The sequence below is a fragment of the Lampris incognitus genome, chromosome 2 (genome assembly GCF_029633865.1).
Source record: "Lampris incognitus isolate fLamInc1 chromosome 2, fLamInc1.hap2, whole genome shotgun sequence".
NCBI classification, from domain to species: Eukaryota; Metazoa; Chordata; class Actinopteri; order Lampriformes; family Lampridae; genus Lampris; species Lampris incognitus.
In genome coordinates this window covers 118223222-118240473 of record NC_079212.1, presented here as the reverse complement: position 1 = coordinate 118240473, position 17252 = coordinate 118223222, and the positions used below count along the sequence as shown (strand labels likewise).

Here is a 17252-nt window from a genome sequence, read left to right as displayed (position 1 = left end):
AAGTCTTATTTATGATCCGCATATTTGATTTGGCAAAGATTTTACGCCAGATGCCCTTCCTGACGCAACCCTCCCCATTTGTCCGGGCTTGGGACCGGCACTAAGGATGCACTGGCTTGTGCCTCCTCAGTGGCTGGGTTCAAGTCGGCGCCTACTACTGTTTTTTAATTGTTTGAGATCATAGCATTTTAGTCAGTGTGTCCATGTATTTTTGCATGTTGTGATATCCAGCAGATACCCAGATGATGTGTGTGCATGATTCAGTGTCGAATTCTGGGTTTTTGAGATTAAGTTAGTGCAATACCAAGTTAACCTGACAAAACACACAAAACACTTTTTTCAGATACACAGCCTTACTCAGAGGCCAAAATAATCTCTCGAAAGGTTTTGGGGTATCAAAAACAATGAAGTAAAGCAGCGCTTGTGTAAAAGTGAAATGGCTGTTGTGGTCAAGAGAACAATGTGTTTTGGAGGACTGAAGTTGATACGGAGCCACAAGCCGTCTACTTGCCCTGTGGTCACGCTGGTCGTCAGCATGACCCTTACTTTCCACCAGAGAGCCCAAAGTTGAACAGTTGGAAACCACATGTTTTTCACTTGGCTGCAGAAATAAATGTGTCTTCACGATATCCTCAAGCAGCAAGCATCTTTAAGAGTCACTGCCAACACACACTCGTGGTAATGAGGCCTTTTTCAGTGTATGTTACTTCCTCTTTTTTTTTTTTAAATAAACAGTAGGTAAATGCTGAAGAAGTATCTTAAAAGGTATATAAAAAAAGAAAAGGGAACCTTTTGGGGGGATTTCCCCCCCTTCTTCTACCCAGTTGTATCTGGCCAAATTATCCCACTCTTCCGAGCCATCCCTGTCCCTGTTCCACCCCCTCTGCCGATCCGGGGAGGGCTGCAGACTACCACATGTCTCCTCCGGTACATGTGGAGTCACCAGCCGCTTCTTTTCACCTGACAGTGAGGAGCTTCATGAGGGGGACATAGCATGTAGGAGGATCACGCTATTCCCCCCAGTTCCTCCTCCCCCCCAAACAGGCGCCCCTACCGGCCAGAGGATGCGCTGATGCAGTGACCAGGACACATACTCACATCCGGCTTCCCACCCGCAGACACGGCCAATTGTGTCTGTACAGCCTGGTATCGTACGCGCTTTGGCATGATACTGGGCTGGTCTGTAAGGATGCCCGACCAAGCCAGAGGTAACATGGGGATTCAAACTGGCGAGCATCATATTGGTAAGCAACGGAATAGACCGCTATGCTACCCAGACGCCCTGAAAAAGAAACATTTTTGACATGTTTTTGGTAATGCTCACAAAGGGAATGAGATATTGTGGGACTTTTAGCAACATTTAATTTTGTTGAAACATTTCACCTCTTGGTGACTTTCACAAATAGTTAACTTCTAAAACCGGCTTCAGTGATCAGCACCAGTGATAAGGCATTATTTCTCACTCGCCATTAACCTTTGAACATCCATCCATCCATTATCCAAACTGCCGCTTATCCTGCTCTCAGGGTTGCGGGGATGCTGGAAACTTTGAACATGTTGTAAGAAAAAAAAATAATCACAAAAACATTTATTATGGGCATTTGGTCACAGTTATCTACAATCATGGTTTACCTTGACTGTGCTTTGAATTGTTCCACCAGATCTATGCACCGTTATTGATCATATTTGAACTTGTGCATGGCATGTATAAATGAACTTTGACCTATTGCTAGCTACATGTATGAAGCCATTACCTGGATGATGAAATTCCAGTGTTTCTGGTTAGCATGGTGCTAATGTCAATGGAAGGTGGTGCATTGCAAAAATCAATGCCTTCCTCTAAAAATGTGCATTTGAATTTTTCAAGTAGAATGAAAACAGTAATATGATTTTATGTAGATTCAGCAAAATCAAGTACAGTTTACTACTAGTAGCCATATATTCAAGCTGGATAAACGTCATTTTCTTGATAAAGCAAACTCACTTAGCATGCGATTGAACACAAATTGAGTACAGGTTACCAGTAGTACCCAAATTTTCTTAGTAAAATATGCACAATTGTACATGTGTATGAACTCAATTGGGTTAAGGACAAGTGACAAACTGAGATTCAACTTCAGTTATCTCGCCACATCACATCTCAAAGGGCTTTCTTTACATAACAAATCATGCTACACCATACTATGTATGCCATTCTACATCAAACACTGACTTGGAACTGTGGAAGGCAACCACCACAAACACAGGGAGAACATGCAAACTCCACACAGAAAGTCTTTAAGCATGCTCAATAATCCAGGTAAGAAAATCACAGAAAGTTGAATCAGTTCATCTGGACACCACGTTTATTGTGAGAGAAACGTTTCAAAACTTATCTTGCATTTTCAGTTTTCAGAAACCAATTGTTGGTTTCGGTCGTTATGCCACTGTATTGTTTATAAGGATGGATACCTGCAGTCAGTTGAGAATGAAGAGGTCACTTAGATGAGTGATGAAACATTTCTCCCAATAAACGTTGTGTCCAGATGAACTGATTCAACTCTCTGTGATCCACACAGAAAGCATCAGCTCCAAGGTTCAGATCCAGGAGCTTCTTGCTGTGTGGCACCGTGTCATGTTAAAAGTATGAAGGATGGGGCGTCTGGCTGGCGTAGCGGTCTATTCCGTTGCCTACCAACACGGGGATCGCCGGTTCGAATCCCTGTGTTACCTCCAGCTTGGTCGGGCGTCCCTACAGAAACAATTGGCCGTGTCTGCGGGTGGGAAGCCGGATGTAGGTATGTGTCCTGGTCACTGCACTAGCGCCTCTTCTGGTCGGCCGGGGCGCCTGTTCGGGGAGGGGGGGAATAGCGTGATCCTCCCACGCGCTTCGACCCCTGGCGAAACTTCTCACTGTCAGGTGAAAAGAAGCAGCTGGCGACTCCACATGTATCGGAGGAAGCATGTGGTAGTCTGCAGCCCTCCCCTGATCGGCAGAGGGGGTGGAGCAGAGATCGGGACGGCTCGCAAGAGTGGAGTAATTGGCCAGGTATAATAGGGAGAAAAAAGTCGGGAAAAAAAAGTATGAAGGATAAGAAAATTGGATTTAAACATACAGACGTTTTCTTGTGAATGTCCGTAACAGAAATATTACATGTTCAAGTGATATCCAGATGAAAAGGCAAAAAAACAAAACAAAAGACAAAAAAAAATCGGAGTTAAGTCAAAGTACTTGTTCAAACTATCTTCCCAAGTGACCTTAGTCACATTTACCACTGAATGGATACTAATGAACACTAACTAGGAACCATAATGTTTTAAAGCATTAGAAGCATCTCAAAAATAGTAATCAAAAGGGCGAAACAGAATGAATTACTAAGTGTGCTGCATCAACCACTCTTTGAATCATCTTCAGACACACAGTCACACATTTTCACAGAAAACTTCAAAAACTTGAAATAGTTCAACTTGCAATGCTGTCCATGTCCATGCAGGGATTCCCTTCCTCCCAGTCACAACACCAGCTGATTTCACCTCTTGAGTCGTCCCCTCATTGAAGGTGTGTCGACCAGTGAAATCAGCTGGTGTTGTGACTGGGAAGAAGGGAAACCTGCATACACATGTCTGTGAATGTTCTCATTCATCCAGGTCATGGTTATCCAAAGGAGTTGAATCAAGTGCAACTGCACTCATATATACCAAGTCCAGTTGCACTTGATTCAACTCCTTTGGATGACCGCATACACATGGCCCTCCATGGCACAGGATTGGACACCATCATCCGTGTGACCGAAAAATGAAAATATCGGCACACTGCCATCACTTTGATTACATTACTTAAACAAATTGCATATTCAGTCTGATCCCGACTTTAAAGGTTACACCCACATTGAGTTTTGCACAGATGATGATTTTATACCTATCTATTGTATTGACTTATTATTGTTATACCCATGCTTTGTTTGATTTTATGCTGTCTGATACAGTGCTGCTTGTTTTTAACTATGTTTTGTAAGGTGTCCCTGGGTGCTCTGAAAGGCATCCATAAATAAAATGTATCATTATTATTATTATTATTATTATTATTATTATTATTGGGCAGCACGGTGGCTCAGTGGGTAGCGCAATCGCTTCACAGCAAGAAGGTCCTGGGTTCGAACCCCAGGGTTGTCCAACCTTGACGGGTCATCCCATCCCGGGCCGTCCTCTGTGTAGAGTTTGCATGTTCTCCCTGTGTCTGCATGGGTTTCCTCCAGGTGTTCCAGTTTCCTCCCACAGTTCAGAGACATGTAGGTCAGGTGAATGGACTTAATTAGATTGTCCCTAGGGGGGTGTGTGTGTGCGTGCGTGCGTGCGTGCGTGCGTGCGTGCGTGCGTGCGTGTCAGCCCTGTGCTGGTGGCCTGTCCAAGGGTTCTCCCTGTCTGTCGCTCAATAACTGTGCCACTGTGCCACCGGTGTTATTAATATTATAATATTAATAATGATAATAATAATATTGTTATTAATATTATTATTATCTTATTATTATAAAACCAATAGTTGCATGTAAACTGGTGCATTTTGAGTATCAAGAAAATAAACTGATACTGTTTAGGATGAAACAAACAAATAACCGATAGATCGTGGTGATTAGACATTATGTTGACATGGGATGATGCAGAGGTTTTTACGGTGTGGAACAATATAACCCAATAATACTATAATCCAAGACTGCAAAATGGGAAGTGCCGCTTTGAGTGAATAGGCTCTGAGAAATGTATATGAAGAGGAAGAGTTGAATAGGTACTGATAAATATGGAGGAAGAGGAAGAGTTGAATAGGTAATAGAATGTATAGAGGAAGAGGAAGAGTGCTCTTGCTGTCATGCAGAAGTCGTCATGCCCGTTTCCCTTTTACAGATGACCGAAGGCCGTGTATGCCAAGTGCAACTTCTCGATGACAGGAAACTAGAGCTGCTGGTACAGGTACAAGTAACTGATAATATTATTCATTTTGCTCAGGAGTGACGCTCCATAGTATCTCTGGATAATGATTGCTAACATGGGATTTTGTTTGCAGAATCTTTATTAAGAGGCATGTAAGAGTAATTACCGTTTAACTACAGCAGCTTTCATTTATCACATCACTTTCCGCATCACAGCTGTTTTATTTTATGGTCCTTGAGCCATTTCCACTTGTCTTGACGCCATTTCATTTGTCACCCATTTCAGTAGTATTTTAATCTCCCTGTTGCTGTTTTTTAACATGTAGCTCAGATGGACTGCAGGGTCCTCCCTGTCTCATTTTAATATTTCAATGTTTTATTTCAACACAATGTTAAAAAAATACTTGTCCAAATTATGCCAGGGGTTTTACTTTGATTTTGATTTCAATTTTCCAGCCCAAGCTCTTGTCCCGTGAGCTGCTGGATTTGGTGTCCTCACATTTTAATCTGAAGGAGAAAGAGTACTTCGGCTTATGCTTCATAGATGACACGTAAGTAGCAAACTAAATGCAAACTAAATGCAAAGTGTGTACAGAACAGAGGACGGTGAGAGAGACTGGCTGTGTGTTTCTGTGTGAATGCTTTATCCATCTGTTTCGTCTGGCTACCTATTGGATTTTGTTGAGGTTTTATCGAACTAGTTGTGGGCGTCAACAATAAATTCACAATGGTGGGTCAGTGAAAGACGGTGCATTTTGAGGGGAAGGGAGTAAATCAGTCAGTTAATCCAACAATCAATCAATCCACCAACAATCAATCAATCAGTCAATCAAACTTTATCTACAGTGGCTTGCAAAAGTATTCATACCCCTTGAACTTTTCCACATTTTGTCATGTTACGACCACAAACATAAATATTTTTTATTGGAATTTTATGTGAAAGACCAACACAAAGTGGCACACAATTGTGAAGTACAAAGAAAATAATACATGATTTTAATTTTTTTTTACAAATAAAAAACTGAAAAGTGCGGTGTGTAAAAGTATTCAGCCCCCTTTTCTCTGAGTGCAACCAATTGCCTTCAGAAGCTGCCTGATGATTGCTGAATGATCGAATGTTGACCTAATGACTAAATAGAGTCAACCTGTGTGTAATCTAATCTCAGTACAAATACAGCTGTTCTGTGACGGCCTCAGAGGTTTGTTAAGAGAATATTGGGGAGCAAACAGCATCATGAAGTCCAAGGAACACACCAGACAGGTCAAGGATAAAGTTGTGGAGAAGTTTAAAGCAGGGTTAGGCTATAAAAAGATTTCCCACACTTTGAACATCTCATGGAGCACTGTTCAATCCATCATCCGGAAATGGAAAGAGTATGGCACAACTGCAAACCTACCAAGACACGGCCGTCCACCTAAACTTACAGGCCGAACAAGGAGAGCACTGATCAGAGATGCAGCCAAGAGGCCCATGGTGACTCTGGACGAACTGCAGAGATCCACAGCTCAGGTGGGGGAATCTGTCCACAGGACAACTATTGGTCAAGCACTGCACAAATCTGGCCTTTATGGAAGAGTGGCAAGAAGAAAGCCATTGTTAAAAGAAAACCATAAGAAGTCCCGTTTGCAGTTTGCCAGAAGCCATGTGGGGGACACAGCAAACATGTGGAAGAAGGTGCTCTGATCAGATGAGACCAAAATTCAACTTTTTGGCCTAAATGCAAAACGCTATGTGTGGCGGAAAACTAACACTGCACATCACTCTGAACCCACCATCATCCCCACTGTCAAACATGGTGGTGGCAGCATCATGCTCTGGGGGTGCTTCTCTTCAGCAGGGACAGGGAAGATGGTCAGAGTTGATGGGAAGATAGATGGAGCCAAATACAGGGCAATCTTGGAAGAAAACCTGTTGGAGTCTGCAAAAGACTTGAGACTGGGGCGGAGGTTCACCTTCCAGCAGGACAACGACCCTAAACATAAAGCCAGGGCTACAATCGACTGGTTTAAAACAAAACATATTCATGTGTTAGAATGGCCCAGTCAAAGTCCAGACCTAAATCCAATTGAGAATCTGTGGCAAGATCTGAAAACTGCCGTTCACAAACACTCTCCATCTAATCTGACTGAGCTTTAGCTGGTTTGCAAAGAAGAATGGGCAAAAATTTCAGTCGCTAGATGTGCAAAGCTGGTAGAGATATATCCCAAAAGACTTGCAGCTGTAATTGCGGCAAAAGGCGGTTCCACAAAGTATTGACTCAGGGGGGCTGAATACTTTTGCACACCGCACTTTTCAGTTTTTTATTTGTAAAATTTTTTTAAAATCATGTATAATTTTCTTTGTACTTCACAATTGTGTGCCACTTTGTGTTGGTCTTTCACATAAAACTCTAATAAAATATATTTATATTTGTGGTTGAAACGTGACAAAATGTGGAAAAGTTCAAGGGGTATGAATACTTTTGCAAGCCACTGTATATAGGACTTTTCTTCCATGAAAAAAAGAGTGAAGAAGTTATAACAGAATAATGTAATAAAATGACATGAATGAAATAAAACATTGACTAAAGTTAGGACAGAAAGAACCCATAATTGATCAATAACACATAAAGATGCAATACATAAAGGTAGGCAATGTTACCATACGTGAGAGCACGATTAAAACGATGCCAGAGACGTAATTATGCAGCATATTGTTTATGTTGTTAGATGCAAGTCCATTATCCCCGTGGTACCTCCGGCTTGGTCGGGCGTCCCTACAGACACAACTGGCCGTGTCTGCAGGTGGGAAGCCGGATGTGGGTATGTGTCCTGTTCGCTGCACTAGCGCCTCCTCTGATTGGTCGGGGCGCCTGTTCAGGGGGAGGGGGAACTGGGGGGAATAGTGTGATCCTCCCACGTGCTACGTCCCCCAGGTGAAATTCCTCACTGTCAGGTGAAAAGAAGCGGCTGGCGACTCCACATGTATCGGAGGAGATGCGGTAGTCCGCAGCCCTCCCCGGATCAGCAGAGGGGGTGGAGGAGCGACCGGGGTGGCTCGGAAGAGTGGGGTAATTGGCCAAGTACAATTGGAGAGAAAAATAGGGAACCCCCCTCCCCAAAAAAAGGTTTATACATATGTCAAAGAATCAAAATCTCTCATATCGCTAATCGGCAGCTGGTGAAGAAATTTCAGAATAGGAGCAATGTGACATTTTTTTCTTTGGTTCCTGTTAGTACTCTGGCAAGTGTTCTGGAGCCATTGTAGGGGGGGGGGAGAAAAGATTGTAACGTTAATATTTCAGCATTTTCTTTGTCTTTTTTTCCCTCTCCTTCATCAGTGGGCAGAATAACTGGCTTCAGCTGGATCGCAGGGTCCTCGACCATAACTTCTCCAAGAAGACCGGGCCTTTGGAGCTCAGGTTCCTGGTGCGGTAGGTGCTCTCATTTCAAGGCCTCAGCCACCTCTCTAATAGCATCAGCTCTTTAACATGTACGTTTTGTAAAACAAGTCTGTGTATTGAGAGCTATGTCGTGGCTCCATACTTTACGAGGTTGCTTACTGTAGGTGAAGGGCCGGTTATAGCCAGCAGGGGGCGCCAATGGAACATAGATTGAATCCTGCTCTATCGCTTATTGCAGAATTAAAGTACCAGGCTCTATGTATGTATGCTAATGCTGGAGCATTTGCAAAATGCCTTCATACTCCACTCAAGTACAGTTGAATGAAAGAAAATTAAACTCTTTGCAGGTTTTACATTGAGAGGATCACATTCTTGAAAGAGAACACAACGGTGGAGCTGTTCTTCCTGAATGCTAAGTCATTAGTATTTAATGTAAGTTTATCTTTTCATTGTCATTATCATTTCATTTCATTCTTTTCTTTATCTTAAATTTATCTTTTTCAAGGGTGGCACAGTGGCTCAGTGGTTAGCGCGGTTGCCTCACAGTAAGAAAGTTCTGGGTTCAAGCCCCGAGGTAGTCCACCCTTGGGGGTCGTCCCGGGCCGTCCTCTGTGTGGAGTTTGCATGTTCTCCCCGTGTCTGCATGGGTTTCCTCCAGGTGCTCCGGTTTCCTTCCACAGTCCAAAGACATGTAGGTCAGGTGAATCGACCATACTAAATTGCCCCTAGGTAGGTGTGTGTGTGTGTGTGTGTGTGTGTGTGTGTGTGTGTGTGTGATGGCCTGTCCAGAGTGTCTCCTTGCCTCCCGCCCAATGACTCCTGGGATAGGCTCCAGCATCCCTGAGAGCAGGATGAACGGTTCGGATAATGGATGGATGGATTATATTTTCATTGTTTTGATCAAACCTTTTCTTTTTTTGTGAAGTGCCCTCTCTTAATTTAAACTCTCATAATATGAACTTTGCACACTTGTTGCCAAATGAGCCCTGTCCTTCCAGACCACTGCATACAATTCTATAATCCGCAGTAAAATAAAACACCTTTTCCCATCACTACTGATGGGAGAAGGGGTCAGTTGGAACACATGGCCCATTCCAGATTATGATCAAACACGATTTTTTTCAGGTTGTGAAAAATCAGTGCTTTCATTGCACCCAACTGTGCGTGTTGATATAAAGGCCATTTTGAAATGATTCATATTTCCAAGTTAATAACTTTTTTTTAAGATTGTCCAGCTCTCATAGGCACCTCATTCCAAATATGTTGATAAATGATTAGGAAATATTTCCTACAATTCTCTGTTATAACTTCCCACAATTATGTCCTTTGTTTCAGTATGATTTGATGCTGAATGCTCGTGTTTACACCTTTTTTAATGCCTCCCTAATCCTCCAAAAATATTATCTGGCGGTGACGGGCCTTTATGTCTCTACAAAGTAGTGCGTTTCAAATCACAGTGCAACACCCCCTCCCCTTCCCCTGCCACTGTGTGTGTATGTGTGTGCGCGCGCGCGCGCGTGAGTCACGTTGTAAGTTTTTGACACAATTTATGATTTTAGCAAGCACGGTTCCTTGTTGTATGGAAATGAAGCCATAGGAAAGACCGTGGAGACCGGGCCCAACAACGCGCAGTTAAACCTGTGTAGTCTGTAGTACAATGCACTGCGGGTGCACTGCAGACTTTTTCGCGGGGTGGGCAGACTTGTCTCCACGGGAGACGGCGGACTGTTGAACCTGCTTTCGGACCGTGCCATTTCACTCAAGGGTTTGCGGCCTGAACTACAACGTTAATAACCAGGCTTTGGCACATAATCCCTTGAGTTTGAATCGCTTTAGACGCTATCACTACATCGATTATGTTAATACATTATTATTTTATTGCGCATTTGAATTCTCGGATTAGTCTCAAACTTGCGCGCACCCCCCCCTTTTGTGCGGCAGTGGTTTAGTCGGTAACAGGGGGACGAGGTACGAGTGAGAAGATTTCTCGCAAGTCAAGTGTTGCGAAAAGCCTGCCGTCTTCTTCTCTTTCCAAGCTGCTAAAGTCTTGCGTTTTTGACTACAGGAGACCATCGAAGTGGAGAGCGAACATGTGTTCAAGTTAGCTGCGTTCGCATTGCAAGTAAGTGCAGGAGTTACGCAGTAATTAAAAGAGATTTGAGTGGATCAGTTATGAAGTGACGGCGACGCGTTATGTGCGCGCCGCGACATTTGAAAACAGTTGCATGTTAAGGGTGGCTGGCTACAACCATTGTCCAGTTATTTAGTGTTCTCCGCTTGTCTGCCTAAATTGATAAAGGAGAAGAAATGCATTTGTAAGCAAATATTTTTTTTCATGTGTCTTATTTCCATTGCTGCTCGAAACCCCGTATTACAGCATATATATATTGTTTTCTTTTCAAGGAAGCCAAAGGAGAACACACAAGGTAAGGAAGGACTTTTTGTTATTATGAAATTGCGATTTTGTTTTACTTTGACAGACTTGGATAAGCCTTATTATCATAATTTCCAAGTCTACACTTATTGTAAAACTGATGAGCTGATAATGGTAGGGAAGGTGTTATTGCAGTGTTCTCGGAAATAAAGGGCACGGCTTATCGAGCTATTTGTTCAATTCACTGTGTATGAATGATGGCTGTGTAGTCAGTTAATGTGCAACTTCACTAGCTTGGATTTTTGTTTCATGGTGGATTTTCCTTGGTTAATAATTGGCTTGATTTTTTTTTCTTCGTGACATTGAACTCAACCCGGGCTGGCCCGATGCCAAACGTGAACTCGGAAAGTCGACTTTACTTTTAAAGTTGGCTAGGCTTCTTTGTCAAACTATTGTAGTTGAAGATGTATTTGAAAAGTGACTAGTTTTCGCTTTCCACAAGGCTTAGGTGTTTTTCTGACTCCTCTATTGATGACTTTGCATTCATTGGTCAGGACACTGGGGAAATGTTGTGCGTGACATTCAGAAATCATTCATTAATCACCTTGCTAGTGCAGATAATGTTTTTTGTAGAAGGCTTTTTACGAAAGGGCTTGACCTGCTGATAAGGTTTGTTGTTCTTTGCAGTCCACAGGAATGAGAGGCCCTGGCTTCAACTAGTAAACATAACCCCTGTGTGTGAGTGGCTGAGCAGGTTGTGGCAGCAGAACCTGTGTTTTTTTTTAGTTTTTTTTTTAGCACGGTGCCCCTAAAGGCCCCTGTTCATTATATGAACACAAAGCTTTGTGCTGTGTGCGATTTGAATGCACATGGTGATGTATAGTGCTGAAAATGCAGTCTGGGTGCTAGTCAAACTGCCATCTTTGTCCTGTCTCTCAAAAAAGGTGGTTTCTGTATACATGTTTCTTCCCTATTTCTTTGCAAGCTTGACTACCCTGATATAAGGATCATATTTCTGATCGATACTGTTCATCTCATTGGTGTAATCTGTGTGGGTTAGCTGCAATTTATACAGCTAAAGTAGTTGTAGGGAAGGTTTGTACTTTGTCTTGACCGTGAAAGCATAGTGAAAGAGAACCTGCCCAACCAATCTATTAGAATCATTGTGGATGGAAGTGTGCCAAACTGAAGTCTACTTTCTCTCTTTGGCACCAATACCACTTTTTCTACTGATGACTCAGATTCAGTCCTAGGTTTTCAGTATATCCAGTGCTGAGTTGAGTAGACATGGAGACCTTTTTAGTGTGAGGTTATTGGACAGGAAAAAAAGAGATGTAATCTTTATCATGTGATCAGAGAGATATGTTTGTCAAAAAGCAAAAACTAAACTTGATTTTCCATGTTCCACATATTTTTAAATATACTGGATTATGCTTAATTCTCTGTACCTTACTTGAGCATGGTATTGGCCCTATTTCCAAAACCAGTATTTGTGTTGGTCCAGCCCTATTGTGCGATGTTATGGCAGCAGATAAGTTTCATCCCCCACAGTGGGGGTTTTCATCTCTACCTCTATGGAGGAGGAAGGCGAGTAAAGCCCATGCAGCTGATCTAAACAGTAAAGGACCCTGAGGCAGTGAGATAACTTGCGGAGGAGTTGGTTAGCCCTCCTCTTCCCAGCATCCCGCCCTGCCTTAAGAGGGATAAGCCAGACCCAGGCCCCAAGTGGTAGACAGCGAGGTGTAAGAGGGACTAGTAATGTCCTTATACGGTCCGAGCCCACCCCCTGCTAAGCACTGAACATCAGGCAAGAACCTGTGTTTATGTGAGATTTTTTTTTTTTTTTTGCTAAACAGAATGACTGGCTCAGCCCTCCTGAGTGTAATATAGGATCTAATAGGTATGAGAGCCATTGTTTTGTGCTTTTTGGACATTTATTTTGGTGAATGTAATGTTTGCTGGCACTCCAAGTGTGCAACACATGAACCTGACAGTTTGGCCCCGTTCTGTTTGTTGGTGTAACCTCACTTGCTGGTTCATTCACAGGAACATGAGGATCTCACAGGCTCAGCTCACAGGCTCATTGTGTTTCCTCAACAGTCACCAAGTCTCAGCCCACTGGAATAGCTGACACATGAGTATTATCTCTCCCACACTGGGTAGGCTGTGCTACACTGGGCCGGGCCGTACTGGGTGTAGGAATTGCCCCCGCGCTGCGAGAAGATAACAGACATAGTAATGAATTCCAGATTGCTGACAGGGCAGTGCCGCGGTGGAGTAGATCACCCCGACAACGCCGGGCCCCAGCACCCCATAAAATGTATGCCATCAAACCCCCAGTGAAGTGCCATGGCAGCAAAACCCAGCCAACCTAGGAGAGGTAGCTACATGGAAGAGTGATTTAAGTGCCTGTGCAACGGCTCACTCCTCTCTTTTTTTTTCTTCTTTTTCTTTTCGTAAACTGGTTCATATAACTGGATTATTATGGGCTACCCTTTTATGTTAGTGATTGTTAGACTCTTAAGATAAATAGAACTATGGAGCAAGAGTAAATCTCATGTTCATGAACGTTGAGCTTGGGTCAAATGATTTTTTGTTCTCTCTTTTTATGATGCAGCCATTCTCAAAATGCTCAGCTGGTTAAATGGAAGAGGGCCCAACCACACATATTACAGGCTATCTTAATCTTAATTATTTACTAAGTACATGGTCTGGCTCACGGGGTTGAGTCCTGTGTTAGAGGCCAGGGCCTATTTTGGAACGGCGCTGAGTCTTGTACCGTACCTTTCAACATAGTCACATTCTGCCAAATACTGATTGAATGGCTTTTGTTCAGAGCTCCAGTGGATCTGCCTGCCAAGCCGCAGCCCTCTTTGTCTGATTGTAATTGTAGACCCAAGTGTTCCCCCCTACATGATGTTAGAATGGCTCATAGTTCACAATCACAGACCTTAACAGTGACATACATCAGTTTGTATTGCACACATAACATAAGCATTTCAGTGTTTGTTAGACCGATTTAAGCTTGTGCCTAATATTACATAACATTCTAGTCTGTGGTCATGGGTGAGAGCTACCTGTTCCATACATAACAATGAGGTCGTTGTTTAATGTGTCCTGTAACATCATTGTATGTAGTTTATATGAGATAACAAATAAGATAATACTTGAGGGGGAACATTACCTCTGATAACCTGCATGTAAGGGCATTGACACACTGTGGAAGTTTCTGTAAGAGCCCCTTAAAAGGCACCCTTTGACTCAAACAGGCCTTCGTGTTCCTCCAAAATGAGCTCTGGCAAGACTTGAGTGAAGCTCAGGCCTAGCCTTGACAAGCATCTGTGCTCTTATAGATAAGGTGGAAAAAAACCCTGACATTGCACGTTTCCTTTTGCTTTGGTGTATTGGAATTATTAGTCATGCGTGAAGACTTAGAAATTCATCCCACACTGTGAAAACACAAACACATGGAGGGAGGGTCTCCATGTGTATTTTTGTACATCAGTTGTGATTTTTGTCTGGGCATTTACCTTAAATTTTGATGAATTCTGCATGCAACTATGTGGCACTTATTTTAGGTGTCGATACAAGACACTTGCTGTTTCTGAGCAGATATTCTCATGCGAGCTTGTAATTAGAGGGTAATAACATTTCTTTCATCAGTCAACAGTGTAATTTACTTACTGTGTCCCTCCCAGCTTTACAGCAAAGTTGAGGTAGTTACTCTTATTCTCGGCAAAAGCTTGATAAAGGACAATATTATAAATAAAGGAATCACTTGTCTCTACAAGGAATCTCTTTTTTTTTCTGTCCCTAGTGTTGAGGCTGCCAGATCAGACCTTAAGCAGCTCCCAGTTCTGCCCACCAGAGTCCTGAGGGAGCACCCATCTCTGGCTTATTGGTAAGCTATTTGAGCTTTCAGGGGCTTTGGAAACACAAAATGCACAGAGGGAGGTTTTAATCTGTGGGGATTTAACAGCCTCATAGATACCCAAAGTTCAGCCAAAACTGCCACCCCTCCTCCTGCAAGCACTGCTACGATCTACCTGTCAAATGGCCTCAGTGGTCAGTAACACCTGGTTGGACAAAGCAATTATTTCCCTGGATGTGCCATTTTGTGCAGTGCGTAGCACACAGGCCTGCCTGGCACCAGGCAAACTGTTTTTCCTCTGGGTTGACTAATTAATGTCTTGGCTATGTTAATTACATTTGCCCATTTGTCCTGAGAGAGCCTGGGGAGCTGCTGACAGAGGAATTGCCTGCCACTGTCTCTCTGAAAAGTTCCTGTGCTTCTTCCATCTCTGTGCTGTCCTTCTCCCTACATCTTAACAGTCACATTTTGCTGCTTCGTGACTAACGGAGCCATAGCATCTAGCTTAGATCAGGTTAAAATTTTATTTTATTTTTTAATATACATATAATCCAGTGAGTCAAGTAAATTCTTTATTGACAGCTGATGATTGCTTATGGCATGAAACAGGCTTGTACTGTCTCATAAAGAATTTACTTGACTCACTGGATTATTTTGCTCCTTATTTATTGAGCACTTTCCCTACCATTGAGCGTTTCTTTTAACAAAGTTATTTATATATATATATATATATATATATATATATATATATAGATAGATAGATAGATAGATAGATAGATAGATAGATAGATAGATAGATAGATAGATAGATGTAGAAAAAAAACTTCATACATAGCAGTGCAAGCTTGTTTGGTGCGTCGCGCACTCATCAGCTGCTAATGTGGTTAAACAAAGAATCATACAGTTTACATTACCCAGTGTCATGCCCCTAATTTCGGTTGGACAGCAACCAATCAGATGAGGGAACATTTAAACTATAACAACCAATGGGGTAGGTATTTATGATGCACAGCAACCAATGGAGGGGTAGAAAACATTACAACCAGTGGGTTAAGGGACTGGGGCTTGTTGTACTGCAATGTATTCAAACTTTTTTTTTCCTGTATATGTGTTGATATTCCGCTCCTCATTAGTTGAGCACTTATAACAACAGCATTGACGGTTTTGGAAAATTATGGGTATGTGGGTGCCTGCATGCATATTTGTGTTTGTGGTGTCTGTCTGTCTGTCGGTCTCCTAAGATGCCATGAGCTTGCAATCCCACTATCCTATAGGGTATGATCACAGTGGGAGTTGAAGGGGGTGAGTGTGCCAAAGATGGAGATGAGCCACCGGCAGGCCAGACAGAATTTTCTGCATGGGCAGACAAAATGTGTGTCAGAAAAAAGGCCATCTCACAGTCCTTCGTGCTTGGGTTACAGGACACTTAAAGGGTTATTCGTGAAAATGTTTTATCTTTCCATTGCAGTGAAGACAGAGTGATTGAGCATTACAAGAAGCTGAAGGGGTTGAGCAGAGGACAAGCCATTGTTCAGTAAGTCAAATTAAAGGCCTTCCTGGATTAAAATGGGTTGAGCATTGCTATTCAACTTCTGTGTCCCAAGTGCGTGCCTCCCTCTAATTCCACAGCCCTTTTTCTTCAAAACTCACTGCTGCCCTTTCTCTTCAGTCTCTTGTCTGCCCTGTGGTTGTGCTTGTTTTTTTGAGGTGGCTGCCAGCACCCTAGAATGTGTCATTAATTAGGGGAGGTGCTTTTAGAGTCGGCAGCTTGCCAGCCAGCAAAGCATGCAGCAGTCCTGCACTGTGTGTTTTCCACAGTACTGTAACTCACAGCAATTCCACATCATTTACACGCGGATGATCTGTGCCCTTGAATTGATCAATGGGCTCTCCCTTCCTCTGTCATGGCCCTGAAATAAATCGATCGCCCTGCCAGTGTAAATGACTGTGGCACTGAAATGACTACAGCTTAAATCCCACTCTGTCCACTGTAGAAGAGCCACTGGTTGACAGTGATGTAGTGTAAGTGGCAACATTACCGTTAACCTGTTCCACTCTCTCTGAAGGTATCTGGCTTTAGTGGAGTCCCTGCCGACATATGGAGTCCATTATTACCCAGTAAAGGTAAGAGCACAGGGCCCTGCGTCAAGCAGTAGCTTAACCTTGGAACATTGCTCTGTCAACATGCTGCCCTCTCTTCTACTCTTTATTTACTTAATCTCGTAATGTAGTCTCAAACATGAGAATCATAAGGCCTTTGCATCCTTTCACAATGTGCTGCAAACAAAGCACATGTATTACTACTACATAACACAAGAAATAGTGTTCTGCACTATTTTGTAATGATTTGTTTAGTTTGTATTGGATAAAAAAAATAAAAACATCACAATCATACAGTCAAACATAAGGAAATTGTGATATAGAGGCAAAAGATAGGCCATTGTTTAATGCAAAAACTCACCTCAAATCAGATAACCAAGGAATGGTATTGTGATTCAAGTGAAGCGGTGCATCATATCAGATCTAGGTTACCAAAGCAGAATTCATCCCTGCTCTTTCCTTCTCGTCTCATAGCCACATCTGCTGACTTTTCCTACCTAAGCTCCTCAAAATCAGTGTGTCTGTGGAGATCAAACGACGGTGTTAAAATGACTCATTTAGGCTACAGAGTTTTTAAGACCCCCTAAATGCATTTGATCTCTCTCTGTGTTGCTATTGCT

The 17252-nt window shown here is 42.7% G+C and overlaps 1 protein-coding gene across 1 annotated transcript in view; it reads left to right on the top strand.

The window, feature by feature from the left end:
• Positions 1-17252, top strand: part of frmd4ba (FERM domain containing 4Ba) — a 63768-nt gene that overhangs the window by 30125 nt on the left and 16391 nt on the right. Inside the window, exons 2-10 of the mRNA XM_056273261.1 lie at positions 4879-4944; positions 5361-5455; positions 8225-8317; positions 8635-8719; positions 10353-10409; positions 10691-10713; positions 14479-14562; positions 16001-16066; positions 16599-16656. Of these exons, the coding sequence (XP_056129236.1) occupies positions 4879-4944; positions 5361-5455; positions 8225-8317; positions 8635-8719; positions 10353-10409; positions 10691-10713; positions 14479-14562; positions 16001-16066; positions 16599-16656 (627 nt within the window). The remainder of the gene's footprint in view (positions 1-4878; positions 4945-5360; positions 5456-8224; positions 8318-8634; positions 8720-10352; positions 10410-10690; positions 10714-14478; positions 14563-16000; positions 16067-16598; positions 16657-17252) is intronic.